At 45.8% G+C, this 16,403-nt stretch overlaps 1 protein-coding gene across 3 annotated transcripts in view; it reads right to left on the reverse strand.

Annotated features, from left to right (window-relative positions):
* MYLK (myosin light chain kinase) overlaps window positions 1–12,565 on the reverse strand; it is a 212,626-nt gene extending 200,061 nt beyond the window's left edge. For 2 of the 3 annotated variants that reach the window (XM_053565243.1, XM_053565242.1), the window contains exons 1-3: window positions 12,418–12,464; window positions 9,918–10,066; window positions 5,549–5,715 (exon numbers count right to left, since the gene is read on the reverse strand). In XM_053565243.1, the coding sequence (XP_053421218.1) occupies window positions 5,549–5,715; window positions 9,918–10,017 (267 nt within the window). In that variant the 5' untranslated portion in view covers window positions 10,018–10,066; window positions 12,418–12,464. Of the gene's footprint in view, window positions 1–5,548; window positions 5,716–9,917; window positions 10,067–12,417 lie in introns of all 3 variants that reach the window. The other variant, XM_053565244.1, reaches the window with a different exon arrangement.
* Window positions 12,566–16,403: the final 3,838 nt, after the last annotated feature.

Here is a 16,403-nt window from a genome sequence, read left to right on the forward strand (position 1 = left end):
TGCGGTGGGCACCTGTAGTCCCAGCTACTCAGGAAGCTGAGGTAAGAGGATAACTCTAGCCCAAGAGTTTGAGGTGGCTGTGAGCTATGATGCCAACGCACTCTACCCAGGGCGACAGAGGGAGACTCTGTCTCAAAAATAAATAAATAATAAATGAAAATAGTTAAGAATTGAAATCATTTGTCTTTCTATAACAAAGTTATAGGCACAGAGATGATTAGTGAATAATACGTCTGTAAAGGTCAAAGTAGTCAACTCTTTCCTGTGGCTATTAGTCACGAATGATTTTATGTAATTACTATAAATATTTCACATCCTATAACCATGGCTCTTCTGTACTCTAATAAAATGCTTTAAAAAGAAATATAAGGAAAGCAGCCTAAAGGAAGCAGGATTTCAATCAGATCTTGAGGCTGGGGAGGAGAAAGGAAGGAAGGAAGTTCTTTAAGCAGGCATAGCCTGAGGAGAAGGGAGCGGGGAGGTGGGTCGGAGGAGCAAGGGCGCTGAGAAGCCGGCAGGGAGCGCTGATGGCACAGTGGAGACGGGGCCTTACAGGAAGCTCAGGCCAGATCCTAAGGGCTTGACTGGCAAGACCCCTGGAGTCTCAGACACTACACCACCTTGGTTCCCCTCCAGGGATCCAAACACTTCTGGAGCACCCAGCATGTGGCAGGCATTGACACTGTGCTACTCCTAGGGTACAAAGATGAGAAGAAGCAGGCCCTCCACCCAAGGTACTAGATGGGACATGTGCCGTTGAGGCATTGAGGAACACAAGTGTTAGGTCCAAAAGAACTGTCTCCAGCATTTACTGGTATAACCCAGGCAAGTTCTGTAATCACTCTGAGCCCCTGGCTTCCTCCCCCTAAAACCACCTGTAGGGAAGATAAAATGACTAGGATTATGTGCCTGGGCCCAGCAAGCCATTAACATACACACTATCATACTCTGACCCCTTCCTAACCTGAGTCCTCGGGAAGATGAAATGTTTTTGTCATTTACCCTTTCTCCACAAAACGGATGCCAAAGCAGAGGACCCATGTGTGGTGGGGGAGAGCAGGATGAGCAGGACTGTAAATGGGACGTGTGAGATGGAAGGAGGGAGGAGAGGAGTTGATGCCGAGGCTTTCTAGCCTGAAGACCTTGGCGCGGCAGGAGCCATCCAGGGTTCCAGGGCCTGGGGCAGGTGGCACAGTCAGACTGCATGGAGGAAGACCACTGACATGGAAGGAAGGACAAACTGGAAGGGCACATGTCGGAAGCAGGAAGCCTGTTTTCAAGCCACTCCAAGCCTCGCCTTGACCTCCTCTAAATTCCCAGAGTATCGCTATTTACTGAATAAATTCAAGCATCTAATTATACACTGTCATGTCCTGCTGTTTTATATGTACCTGTTTTTCTCCACAACCATCTCATTAAGATTCCTGAGGACAGAAAACAAATCAGACAATTCCTTCAAATTTCTCAAGGCACCAGTCTCAGGGATTTGACTGCTCAGAGTTGGAAGCAAGCTGGGAAGATATTATCGGGAAGATCCTACTACGGATTGAAGTGGAAATCAAGGAATTATTCATGCTTTCTTGGGTCGGGTTTTCTCATGTGCCTTCCTCCGCTCTCCACAGCCAGGACATAAACATGCCTTGATGCGGCATCATGAAGCCACTTCAGCCAACACTGCGACCAGCAGTCTGACCCCAAACCCCACTGAAGCTGTCCTCCTCAACAGGCACTAAGGGATTAGCTCATCTGACTCACAGCACAGGCAAGGCCCATCACCGTGTTTGCTTTTTTTCTGATAAGAATAAATTCCAGAGTAGAGGGGAAGAAATCTCCAGTAATTTCAGTATTTTTTCCACCATTGCTCTTTCCACACTTGACTCCATGGTGGGGAAAGAAGCCCATCAACACTTCGGCCACCAGCAAGGGTGGCAAAACAGCTGGGGGCATTTCAGCCAGCTGTGCAGTAGCGGGGCCCTGGTCATCTATACACGGGAGCCCCCAGGCAGCCCAGGGGCCAGGCATGAACTTCAGGCAGTGACGCCGTCCTAAGCACTTCTCTTCCCACCCTACTTCCATGCAGCACTGCAGAAGTCCTCATAGGCACGTGAGTGGACGGTGGAATCCCACGGCTGAGTTTCACGGCCTCAGAAGTTTTACTACTTTACTGTCCTCCCGTGCAAATAGCTGCCCCCTGACCAGGCCCCCCAGGCCTAAAAATGTCTTCTCACAAAAAGAGGCCCACACAGGCCTTGGGAGTGTGCTCAGAGCCATTTGGTGCAAAATCTGTGGGTTCTGGGTGCCTAGCACACAGGGGATGGTTGGCTCCAATGGACATACCCCCTGCGCAGATACAGTCTCTCTGTTCCTTCCTCCAGCCATTCCTTCTCCATCTGATCTGTGAAGAAGGAACAGCTGGATGAAGGAACAGAGAGATTGTGGACTCAGGACAGGGGCTCTGGCTGCCCGAGTCTGAGGTGGTACTAAGATAGAGTTTTAAGAGTTTCTGAAAATATAATCTGCCCAAACTTTGGGCTGACAGAGCCAAAAAAAAAAGAAAGAAAGAAAGAAAAAGAAAGGAAAGGAGAAAGAAAAGACAACTAAAAGTAAAAAGGAGTGGTTTAGGCCAAATCACTAGACTCTAATAAAACAGTAGTTGCTTCCTAATGACAGTAACCCGTCACTTTACCCATATGGTTAAAGTACTTCCTCTCATAAACCCTAGGCCCTTTTGGTATAAGTCAAATGGCCATAGCCATGGAGGAATGAATTCCTCCAGAATGATTTAACTACAGGGCCACATTCAACTCGGAATAAAGCACCCCCATCCCTGGCAAGGGTCTGAATGAGTTTTTAGTTCTCTCCGTGATATGTCTTCTTCCCTATTTATTCCCATCATCTATGGAGACACTATCTATACATGCATCTCATTAGGCATTTATAGGTTAGAAATATCTTTTGTAAAAACTGAATAAAACAAACTTTTTTAAAAAAAGGAATACTTTTTATAAATTTTCCTGTGTGAGTAACTGCAGCCAATCTGGGAAAGTCTTTCAGCCTTAGGGTTTTTGTCTCTTAGCTGCTAGTCTTTATGATCCTTCCTGGCCTCCAACCAATCCTCAGTGTGCTGGCTTGCTGCCTCATGGTTCTAATGTGGCTGCATGACCACCAGGCATTACATCTGTATTCAAGGCAGGAAGCAGGGTAGGGTGGAATATGAAAGCACTGGTAAGTAAGTCTTTACTTTCTTCCTTTAATCAGAAAAGCAAGCATTTTCACAGAAGTTCCCTAGCTAATTTCAGCCCAGATGCGTCAGTAGGCTACCCTTAGCTGCCAAGAAAGTGTCTATGTGTGCCCCCAGCATAGAAAACGTCAAGGGCAAAGGGGATTGGTAATGGCTTACATGTGGGCTAACCAAAATATCTGACACAGGTGGAAAAGCTCTGAAGGATGTGAGAGATTGAGACTCATAGGCAGGGGTCCTCAAACTACTGCCTACGGGCCACGTGAGGCGGTGTGATTGTATTTGTTCCCGTTTTGTTTTTTTACTTCAAAATAAGATATGTGCAGTGTGCATAGGAATTTGTTCATAGTTTTTTTTTAAACTATAGTCCGGCCCTCCAGCGGTCTGAGGGACAGTGAACTGGTCCCCTGTTTAAAAAGTTTGAGGACCTCTGCGGCTTAGGGATGAACATTTCACAGTTTATAGCTTCTCAGAAAAAGGCATGAACCATAAGGGGCACCAACAGTCCCATCTGAATGTCACTCAAATTTTTTGCTATAAAGACGAACTTTTATTGAAAGAAAGGGTTCATTAAGTCCATTGCATAAAAAATAGGCATAAAAAGGAAATGGGGGCAGAGTAGGCAAAAGTTTTCACTCCTTTTAGCAATAAAAGCCGAAAGCACAGGTTTGATCCAACTTCCAAATACCAGCTCAGAACACGGTAGGAAACAAGCCTTTATAACTTTCTCACATCTGTGGTGTCCACTATGCTTCTCAGCAATGGGAGGGCACCTGAGCCCCCTTCAGAAGAAGCTGGGAGGCCCCAGGACCCTCCACTCGTGGCAACTTGACAGAGCAGAGGGAAAGAGAGCAGCCAGAGGCACCGCGGCAGCGGCAAGTAAGGAAGGATTCTCGCCTGCTGTGATGGGGACCAGCCTGGGCCTGAGAAGGAGCTTGAAGATGTAATTATACAAAGTTACTCACTTTTTAAAAGTCATCCTAAGACTGAGGCCAGGACTGGATTGGTGCAGAATAAGCATCTAGACCAGCATGTGTCCTGGGACTTGGAGGGAGGGGTCGGCTACTGGCAAGGTCAAGTGGCCTGGACAGTGAAGGTCAGTCACATGCCCTGGAGGCAAATCACCACTGACTGTGCCCTGCGGGGAGCTGTGCACTTGGAGTGTTCGGAGTCATAAGTAACAATTCCTGCTCAAAGCCCACATCACTCCAGGCTAACACCACCTGACTCCTCTGAGAGGACCAGGTCAGGAACATGCCCTGTGCAACTTCATCTTTGGTATCAGTTTCTCTATTCTGGGATCATTCGAGGCGGCCCTTCCCTGATGCAGAGGTCTCTTCATGGTCTCCGCTTACTACCAACACACACGTGCAGCTCACTAGTTACAGAGTACTTTCTGTTACAGCCTCTCCCTCTGCGTCCCTTTCTACAAGTTAGGCAGGCACGCTGTCTGCACATCTCTCTGGAATGGTCTTCCCTCTGCATGCGCTCTGCAGCAGCCGCCTCCAAGGTGTTGTGTGGAGTTACTTCCAGTCAGGGGTAAGGTGCAAGGCAGTTCGATACTCACCACGTGCAGTATACAAAGTCAACTATCTCATCAATATAAGAAAAATGAAACTCACATACAAAATGCTATATTTTAAGAATACTGTGCTTCCTTGGTGTGTGTCACACTTTATGGGGGCAAGACATGATTGCAAGAGGGACTTTACCTAACAATTGCAATCAGTGTAACCTGGCTTATTGTACCCTCAATGAATTCCCAACAATAAAAAAAAAAAAAAAAAGAATACTGTGCTCAATGCATGAATGCATTTAAAGACTCTGTTCACCTTCAAATGGTGAAATTTATGTTAAGTAAGGTGACAGAACTTGAAGGGGTCCTCTCTCCCACCTCCTACTCTGGGCACCAAGTAAATGCTAGTAGAACATTTAGCTATGTTCCAGGGAAAAGGTGAGAGAACAGTTACAGACGGTTCTTAGTTGTCTAGATTTGAGGGCACCTATTTACACCCAAGCTGACTCCTCCTGCCACCAGGCCGTGTCCTCTTTATAATTAGGTAGCACGAACTCAGAACATAACTCACGTGAACAGCAAAATATCACAGGCCAGTCAACTTGGAGTGTTCTTCCCTATCCCCCGAGTTTTCCAACACAGGCAAAAGCCCCCCATGAACGAAAGAGAGACAAGCGGCATATATTCACTTTCCATGAGGGTCCCAAAGAAAATCAGGACCTCTAGATCCTGCCAGCTGAGGAAAAGAGTTGAGAAGGAGCAACGGCCCACCCACTCAGCACATCTCTTACCCTCCCTTCGAACTTGGCAGTGGCTCCTTCTTTGATGCAGAGGTTCCGAGGGGGCAAAATGAAGGCAGGGGCCTCGGTCAGGGGAATGGAGCCGACTCTCGAGGAATCCATACTGAGGGATGCTTTGGAAACGTGTGATGAGGCGACCAGCTTCACATCCCCCATGTCTGCAGAGAGGAAGAAGAGCCCCAGGTCAGACAGATGAAGCCCAGAGTGGTCTCCCCTTCAGGCACCGGCACACCCCGCCTGCTGGTGTGGGTTTCATGCGAGCAGGTGCCCAGATGGGTCTGTGTCTACGTGGAACTCCTCTCTGGGAACAGGAGTCGTCCCAGACACCAGCTCCCAGGGCCACACCTGTCTCCTCAAACCCCTTGAAGAGCTTCCCATCTTTTTACTGTTCTCTTCTTCCAGGAAAAGGGCAGCTGGGGACAAGAACAGAGAAATTGGATGGTTTTCAGAGTTTTTATATAGATAATTTTTAATCTGTATATAACAGTCATTAATCTTTCAGAATCAATATCTAGATTAAGCACTTGTGGTGGGAAATAATAGCTGCCTTTTGCCTGAAATGTGCTTGTTGTCAGGCTGCAGAACACTGGGATCCAGACTCCAAGATAGGAAGGTAGTTTGGGGTTAATATGGCAAAGACCTCAGATGAGGTGAGGCGAGAGCTGTGGCTGAATGAAGGGAAGAAGGCAGGCAAGGCAAGCCACCCCATCTCTGGGGAGGAAATTGTGACAAATGTTCAAAGGTCACAGGTTACCAGAGAAGGGAGGCATTTAAGATTATCCAGGCTAAGTTCCCCCTTATAACTGAGGCCCAAAGAAGGCAAGTCACTTGCCCCGGGAGACAGAGCAAAATGTTGGCATCATTGGCAAGAATACCCTAAGCCGGTGGTTGTCAACCTTCCTAATGCCACGGCCCTTTAATACAATTCCTGTGGGTTGTGATCCACAGGTTGAGAACCGCTGCTTTAAGCCCAGGCTCCTGGTCCAACACCTAATGGGGACTAGACAAGATGTGGCTCAGGACTGACTAGGTTAGCAGGAACAAAGGGGCTGATATGAGACAACTACACGGTGACGTTCTACTCTTTTGTCATGTTTAGTTATTCTCAACTTTAAGTGTGTTTCAAAGCTGGATAATATCAGCATATTAAAACAGTAAACTATCATTTATTGGATACCAACTATGTTCCAGACGCTGTATCAAGCACTTGATACACTATCTCATATATTTCAGTCCTCAGCAATCCCATGAAACACGTATAGGCATCATTCTGCAAATGAAGGTGGTAAGCTCAGACAGGTGAGGGTAACTTCCCCATTACACAGGTATTAAGTGGCAAAAATAGAAATTGAACCCAGATTTATCAGCCCCCAGAGCTCTTTCAGCCATGCTACACAACCTACAGGAAAATAAATGAAAATACCCATTTTCATTTCTATTACACAGAATGGTGGTGCCTCTCCCTCCAATCCTGTTCCTAGGAATATAGAAAGACACATATTTTACATGGTTGAAAGCATATTATATATATAACTGTTTCCTTTTCTTCACCCACAACTTTTCCTAAAATAAGGAGGAAAGTTGCTTTTAAGAAATCTGATTTTAAAATAGTCCATCACGTGTTTGTATAACTTACATAACAGTCTCCCTACTGCTGGTCATTGGATGGTTTCTCTATCTTTTATGATAATAAACCCCATGATGAGCCTATCTGTGCCTAAATCTATGTCTGAATTCCTGATGATTTCCTTAGGATGGATTCCAAAAAGTAGAATCATTATAGGTACAAATCTGAGCTCTTGGTTGCAAACAACAGAAACTGGCTCTGGTTCTCATAAACAAAGAAGGGATTTGTTGGAAAGATGGCAAGGGCTGGGGGGAGCTTCCAAAATCCATAGAAAAGGCAGGAGAACCAGGCTGGGAAAACGGCTGCAATTGAGAAGAGCTAGGCAGGCAGACCCCAGTCAAGGTCACCGGACAACTGCTGCCATCCCCTGGAATGCATCCTAAGTACCCCCATTTCAGCGTGCAAGTCCAGGTGGCAGTCTCACCAGGTGTGGACAGCTCTAGGGGAGGACCACACCTTATCATGAAATCCTTGGCACCTAAGCCTGGAACAAACATCTGCTGGCTGAAGAGAACCCGTATTCCCAGCTTTTGCTTTTCTGTTCATTTTCTTCGGCTATCTAGTTACATGCTTAAGTCCTATGCTGTGAGTCAGGTCAACTGACACAAAACCACAGTGCTCTCTGGAACATATAATTAGCTGGTTTAAATTTACTAATACCTAATAAAAATGAAATAGGGATATATCTTGAAGTTCAAGTTAAAGCAACAAAGTGAGTAGGTTCGGCTGTAACAGGGCATATCCCCTGCTTGATAAAACCAGCTTTCTCTTTCACTGATAAGGCGTTACTTTACAAACAAAATTCCTTTCCAAATGATAAGACTCACAGGCTCACTGCAAATAGCAGCAAACACTTGTGTAGCACTTACTATATGTGGGGAGCTTTTCTGAGCATTTTACAAATAATAAATATCTTATTGATTGGAAAGTATGCTTACATTTCTGTTTTACAACCATATACATACATTCTACTCGTGTGTAACGGCACTAAAACACAAAGAAATATTTTACATAGCACACTTGTCAGTTCATAACGTCAAGCAGTTTCCTTGTCAAAGTCTTCTGTCCACTAAAAGGTAACACATGATGATGCATCTCCTGGAAAGCATGCCCACTTTGCTGTTTTACAGCCATATGACAACACTGTCAGATAGATAAGGTCATCATCTCTGCCTCTCGGATCAGAAACCTGAGAAACAGTGAGATTAAGAGATTTAATCTTAAATCTGTCCTGGTGGTTGGGCACTCTGAAAGACCTGCCTTCAGGATTATAGAGTGAATCCATGAAATAAAAACCTTTGCACCTCCTTAAAATTTTGAGAGAGAGAGGGGGCAACTTAAAAAAAAAAAAAAAAGAAATTCGTCCAAATTCATGCATTTAGTAGGGGCAGGAACGTCATTTGAACTCAGGCCTCTGGTGCGAGAGCCCCTATTCTTACCCACTGGGCCCTCTTGCCTCCTGTGAACACTCAGAGTTGGCTGGAAGGAAAGGGGTCTGACGCTGGGGAAAGTTGAGAGCTGCCACCACATACACAAAGAATTTAAGATTTTCTGTGTGTCAAAACATGCCACGACAACATTAAAAATGGATGATAATGTCAGACAAAATGCTTGCACAAAAACAAAGGACTAGGGTAGTTCACAAAGAAGAAAGCAGCCTGATAGATAAATGAGCAGAGGTTGTGACTTGGACAACCACAGAGAAACCGGCTTCCTCGCTTGTGCGTTTCTGATCACAGACCCGTGACAATCAACAAACGAACTCTGCCTCACTCCACTAATAACCCGAGAGTGCAAATTAAGAACGAGCTATTTTTTTTTTTTAAAAACCAACCGAAATGACATTTAAAAAGGAAGAGAACATACAATACTGGTGAGACCATGGTGAGATGGGTTGCTCAAAGCTTCTTACAGGGAATATAAGTTGGTACGATCTTTCTTGAAAGGAATTTGGCAAAAGTATTCTGGGGAAAAAAATCTCTTTTTTCTAATCCCTCATTTAGAATATATGAATGGAAAAGAATCAAAGATACAGCCCAAAGTTTACTTATAAGAACACTAATTACATTATTTATAGAAAAAAAAATTAGATACATCTTTAACAATCCAGTTAAAAATTCAAAAGCAAGAATTGGATAAATACAGTGGAAAACTAGGCAATGACGTGAGTGCAAATTTATAAGGAAAAGAAGGGTACAAATTTGATTGACATCGAAAGTTCAAATTAAAGAAACATTATGGACAATTTCAACATATTGAGAAGTAGAAAGAATGATGAAATGAGCACCACAGATATCCACCATCTACATTCAACGAGGGACATTTTGCCAGATTTATCTCATTACGGTTTCATGTGTTTGTCGAACCACTTTAAAAGTAGTCACGATACGATTTGAAGGGCAAGAATCAGGATAAGTCCATTCACTTAAAATATATCTACTGACTATGTATTACACTATTTCATAACAATGTGATTAAAATTAAAACTACCTAATTTATTTATTGAACAGCTAGCACGTGCCAAAGCTAGGCATTAGGTATACACAGCAGTGAGCAGTCACGTGTGGGGGTGTGCTTGTGCGTGTGCGCGTGTGTGAGATTGTGAGATGAGTGTGGTAACAGGGTGAAGGTAGGAGCTCTGGGATCCTGCACAGCTACCCAGGGCCACACCCCAGAGGGAACACTGCTCCCTCTCCTCATCTGCTGCCCCAGGATGAGGTGACAGAGACATACGTGTAGCCAGGACCAGGCGGAGGGCTGGGGTGCAAGGGCAGCAATCACAGGGATCAGGCTTTGGTGACCCTGCGCATCCAGGGACACTACTGCTTTCCATCAGTGGGCTGGGCACAGTACTCCAACTCTCCTGGCCTCAGTTTCCTTTTCTGTCAGATGGAATGATAATATCAAGCTCATGAGGTTGAAGAGAGGATCTGAATGACAGTGATACAAAATACAAAGAATGGCATAAAGGCATTTGATAGTGGGAGCTGTCGGCATTATCTTCATCCAGTTTCTAAGGGCAGCCAGCCTCCCCACTCTGAAGACACAGTCCCTTTCACCAAGGATGGTGAGGAGTCCAGGCCAGCCCAACTTCTTCAGGCAAGGCTATCTGATTGGGATTCCCAGACAATAGCAGTGGGAGGCAGAGGCAAAATCTGGGAGGTGGTGGGGCAGGGGGCCCGTGGTCCTGGGGCAGCTTCCCTCAGCACCTTTGTGCCCACACTATCAGCACCATTTAATGAGCAAGGTGCATGGGGCTGGCACTGTGCTGGGCACCAGTCTCATTCAGTCCCAACAGCCCTGCAAAGCAGATCTGATTATGACTCTTTCACAAGTGGGGACACCCAGCCTCAGAAAGCTGACTATGCTTGTTCAAGGTCATGTAGCTAAGAAGTGGAAACCAAACCAAGGTCTGATTGCAAAGTCATATCCCACTGACTTTCTGGAGGCCCCTGAAGCCCAGATGAGGAATTTCCTGTCCAGTAATGACAGATGCAACAGGCAGAAACTTGGGAGTTGCACCAAGGAAGGGAGGGTGGGCAACGTGGCTCCCCTTTCTGCTCTCAAGCCTGGCTTTGCAGGACACGAGACTCTTCTCCACCTCTGCTCTCAGGACTAGTAGTGGTGGGGTGAGGCCGAGGACCCTTCCACAAATCCTTTAGATGCAAGATCTGAGGTCCATCTAAATCTCCCAAAGGCCCCAGATGCTCGCATCAAAAAAAAAAAAGGAATTTGCCTGTGCTCAAGAACTTGTTAGACAGGAGTCTTCCGTCCCTAGGAGAGGCTGGGCTTCAGGTTACAAAAGGAATGGGCGAGTCAATACAGCAAGGAAACATCTAGCCCACTGCACGGAGCTTCTCAGGGAGAGTTACTCAACTGGTGTGTGGACAGGACCAGAGCCAAGTCCCAAGCTGGTCAGTCACACCAAACAGCTCTGCTCACCCTCAGCCCATCACCCCGCCCACTGCCATCATCAGCATAAACAGATTCCTACCACACAATTAATGGTTACTGGCATATTTGGAATGCTCTATCAGGAAAAAAAAATTAATAACAAAATAAACCAAACCAAACCATCCTCTCTAATCTCTCATCAAGCCTGTTGACTGCATTCCAATTAAGAAAACCGGAGAGGCTGGGTTATTTCTGCAATAATTTCTCTTTTGGCAAAGTGATAATCAGTGGCTGGACTCAAACACACTGGCTAGGGGGTCTCATCTAATACCAGTTAAACTCAAGATTATTTACTCACTTCTCTGTAAGCAAGGGAAAGAAACAGGGGGAGGGGTTAAAAAAACAGTGGTCCAAGAGCTGGAAGCTCCTCCCACTCGACCCCCCCACAATGATTTTTTGGGCCAAAGCCCACCTCCAATAAGGTTTTCACAAGTAACATAATTTACTCATCATTTGAAGCATCATTGAGTTAATTTGACTTTAATGTGATGAAAAGCACTTTAAGCTCGCACCTGTGGCTCAAGTGGCTAAGGCGCCAGCCACATACACCTGAGCTGGAGGGTTCGAATCCAGCCCGGGCCTGCCAAACAACAATGGCTGCAACCAAAAAATAGCCGGGCATTGTGGCAGGTGCCTATAGTCCCAGCTACTTGGGAGGTGGAGGCAGGCGACTCACTTGAGCCCAGGAGTTGGAGGTTGCTGTGAGCTGTGATGCCATAGCACTCTACCCAGGGTGACAGCTTGAGGCTCTGTCTCAAAAAAAAAAAAAAAAAAGCACTTTAAATCGTCTTTGAACCTAGAAAAGAACACTTTCAACCATAGCCAAAAGAGATTGCTACTCTGAGGCAAAAAGATTTAGAAAAAAGTAAAAAATCTGGGATCAAGTTATATGGCAGAACAAGTTTATAGAAGCCAGTGCCTCTTTCCTACCCAAATGTACACACTTCAGTTTGTCTTTAAGTGTCATATCAGTTTGCAGAGCATCATGGAAACACCATACCTCCCCTGCAGGGAGGGGCTCCCAAGCAGGCTCTGAAGTCTGGAGGACCCCTCCCTCCAATAGCACACGTCAAAGAAACCCATGTGTGAGTGCCCCCGGCACTGACAGCTCCACTCTCCCCACCTTAATCCTCTCTGCAATGCACTCAAATCCTGACAAATTCCCTAATTGTGCCTAATCCAAGAGTGAGCTGCTCCTCAGCTGTGCCAGGCTGACTTGCTGTGACCCACCGGAGCAAAGAGGGCAGGGCCACACACCAGTGAATGGGACACACCTTACCGTGGCCTCTTCCCCAGCAGCTCTCACATGAGTCAGGCCGCAAGACAGCCACGCTTCAACACCGTCCTGCAGAAATTCCTGTTCAAGGTCCAGCAGAGAATGGAAAGTGAAGGAGAGCTGGGGACGCCACAGAGCCAAGGCCCAGACCAAAAAAGTTAAGGGGCTTTGTTCTGACTCTGCTCGCAGATGTTGCAACTTGCCTTCCTCTGGGCAGCCAACTTCACCCGGTCTGGGAGATCTGTTTTTCTCACCCGCCCAGCTGGTGTGACCTTTGAAACCTCTGGCTGCCGCTGCAATGGAGTCCAGGGGAGCCACGGTAGAAGTTCACAGGTTTTGACTTGCTTGGAGCTACAGATTCTAATCTGAGTGTGGAGCAAGCAGAGAGCTGAGCACTCAGAGGGGCTGGGAACTCTCCCAACTCCACATCTGGCCTGAAATGCCGCGCCAACCCTTGGCACATCTGGCCTGGGATTACCGCCCAGGGCTCACGAGACATTTGCCTCTTGAGACCCAGCTCCTTCTTCCCGGAGCTGAAGAAGCCCTGTTTACGATCCCCGGAGTCAGAGGTAAGCTCAGAGAGCAGATGGACTGAGAACTCCTGTGCTGTGATTCCTGTAAGGCATCAGGCTGAGATGTGAGCCAGGGCCCCACAGACTATGTTCACATCGAGTGCCAGTCCAATGGCCCCAGAGAACCACGGCAACTGTCCTGGGAGCACACCTCTAAAGTGAGGCTGCACGGAACTATTTTCAAAGTTCCAAAGGAATTGCTCATCCTATACAGCTCACACCTTGGGACAGACTGTGGACATCTGAATTAGCAATGCCATCAGTTTAAGCTCTTCCATCAGGTCATGTCTGATTCCTGAGGTGAGATGTCTCAGGTCATGTCTGATCTCCCAAGAGACCCCCTACCTTCTTTGGCTTCAGGGTCACGGCTCTTTATGCTTTTAAAAATTAGCAAGGATTCCAAAGAACTTTTATTTGTGAGTTACAGTTACCAATATTTACTATATTGGAAATCAAAACTTGGAAACATTAATTCATTATAAAATATCAATAATAAGCCCATTATATGTTAATTATGTAGCTTTTTTTTTCTTTTTGAGACAGAGTATCTCTGTTGCCCCTCATTGAGTGTGGTGGTGTCATAGCTCATAGCAACCTCAAACTCCTGGGTTCAAGCAATCTTCTTGCCTCAGCTTCCTGAGGAGCTGGGACTACAGGCATACACCATCATTCCCAGCGAGTTTTGTTTTTTTCTCTGTTTTTAGTAGAGATGGGGTCTTGCTCTTACTCAAGCTGATCTTGAACTCCTCAGTTCAGGCAATCCAACCGCCTCAACCTCTCAGAGTGCTAGGATTACAGGCATAAGCTACTGCATCTGGCCTGTTAACATAACTTTTTTTTTGAGACAGGGTCTCACTATTTCACCCTCGGTAGAGTGCTGTGACATCACAGCTCACAGCAACCTCAAACTCTTGTGTTTAAGTGATTCTCTTGCCTCAGCCTCCCAAGTAACTGGGACTACAGGTGCCTGCCACAACGCCCAGCTATTTTTTGTTGTTGTTGCAGTTGTCATTGTTGTTTAGCAGGCCTGGGCCAGGTTTGAACCCACCTGCCTCAGTGTGTGTGGCTGGCACCCTAACCACTGAGCTATGGGTGCCGAGCTAACATAACTTTTAAGAAAAATAATGTATTTTCCAAAACAAATAATAGTGTAATAAGATGAGTTGTAGTTCATTTTTATAAATTTCTTTAATATCTGGCTTAAGACAGCTAAATTTTAATACCTACTTTTGCATCTAGTCTATTGTGACAGCACAGTATTTAACACCTGCTAGAAAACTCTACTGTACACTTGAGAGAGAATGAGAGTGAAGGAAAGCGAATGATGTCTTCCTACATAAGTTTGGACCTCCTGGGCCCCTGAAAGTCTCAAGGACCCCCAAGTAAAAGCACACATTCCCACATGTTGTGAGAATAAGATGGAGTCAGACCGGCTAAGGAGGACACGACACAGCTGGTCTGGTAGGGTTAGGTCCTGCCTGACCTTGACCCCCTGTCTCCTACTCTTACTGCATGGTAAATTTGGCTCCTACCCTAAAGATGCCTATCTTGAGTAGTTTATGTGGATTGATTTAGGAGATTAACTTTTGAATTGGAATGTTGTAATAGGTCACTGAGTTACGCTGATTATTATTTGGAATAGGGGCTGGTGTGGTCTTTGCTTTGAACTTTTATGTATGAAACTCTAATTTTGGAAATGGAAAAACAGATAATCTTGGAGAGGCTACTCTCACTGTTCTCTAGAATCCCAGCCTTCTGACACATGAAGTTTGGTGGACCTATCCCCAACTCTGCATATTGGCTGACAGTGACAGACCCCTCTTCATCTGGTAACACAAGGACCCCAGGGCACACTCTGAGAAATAGCACATTAGTTTATCTACCTACTCTCCCCATTACCATCTACTCTCACTTCTGCCCTTCTTAAAATACATAGGAAGAAAGGGAAAAGTGGTTTTATGCAAGTACTGGTGTGCAGTTTCAAGGAACAAGTGAGGAAGAGCATGAATAGAGACCTATTTGATTCCATCTTGTCTTTTTTTTTTTGAGACAGTCTCACTGTGTCACCCTCGGTAGAGTGCCGTGGGGTCACAGCTCACAGCAACCTCAAACTCTTGGGCTTACACGATTCTCTTGCCTCAGAGAGAGGCACCCGCCACAATGCCTCGCTATTTATTTGTTGCAGTTGTCATTGCTGTTTAGCAGGCCCAGGCCAGGTATGAACCCACCAGCATTGGTGTATGTGGCTGGTGCCCTACTCACTGAGTTACAGGCACTGAGACTGATTCCGCCTTTTCTTTCAAAAAGAATAACTGGGCTCAGCGCCTGTGGCTCAAGTGGCTAAGGCACCAGCCACATACCCCTGAGCTGGCGGGTTCAAATCTAGCCTGGACCCGCCAAAAAACAATGACGGCTGCGACCAAAAAAAAAAGCCAGGCATTGTGGCAGGTGCCTGTAATCCCAGCTACTTGGGAGGTGGAGGCAGGAGAATAGTTTGAGCCCAGGAGCTGGAGGTTGCTGTGAGCTGTGATGCCACAGCACTCTACCCATGGTGATAGCTTGAGGCTCTGTCTCAAAAAAAAGAGAATAACTGAACACTTGTGGACCAGAGAGATTTGAAGCCTGAGACAGAAACTGATGAAGAGAATACCTTTAAGCCAATTAAGTCCTTGGCCAAGATGGAATACATATCCCAGAATCTGGAAGACCTTGCACATGGAGATATTAGAATATTTTATGGCTGATAAAGGAAGAAAGGAATACAAAAACCAATGCTGTTTGCCACATGGAAGTGAATCCAGATCTTCGTGCTCTTACACAGAGGCCCCTGGTATACAACAGGTCTGGAAAGCCATTCGGAGTCGGACAGAACCAACACAATAACTTGGACAAAAACATGGGAAGTGTCAAAGCTGTCGGTTACACTAAGCAAATAGGGACAGCTAATATAGCGATGGTAATTATAACCCTGGAAGATCAGCACACAGACTGGAGCTTGAGGGACATTTAAATGAAAAATAATTTTTAAATTCCTATAGTTGGGCTCAAAAACATTTTAAATTCCTATAGTTGGGCTCAAATACATTTTGTACTTGTTGCCCAAATACAAAATGGCTGATTGGAAACAGTGACCACAGATTTCTGTCTCCCTGGGACCAGGCCAAGACTCATGTTAAGAGCACTCATCAAATCCTTTGTTTTCTTCATCCCACACGTCATGGTTGGCAGTCTGCAGTCGTGTGGTCATTTGATTCACAGCTGTCTCCCCAAGGAACACAGCCAGGCCAGGTCGCAGGGCCCATGTGTTTTGCTCACCATTATAACTCCAGTGCCTAGAATACTAGTGAGCTGATGAGCAGGTTTTCCATCAATATTTGTAGAATGCACGAGTGACGAGAAATTCATGTTAAAAACCAT

This window comes from Nycticebus coucang, chromosome 16, assembly GCF_027406575.1.
Source record: "Nycticebus coucang isolate mNycCou1 chromosome 16, mNycCou1.pri, whole genome shotgun sequence".
In the NCBI taxonomy this organism is placed as follows: domain Eukaryota; kingdom Metazoa; phylum Chordata; class Mammalia; order Primates; family Lorisidae; genus Nycticebus; species Nycticebus coucang.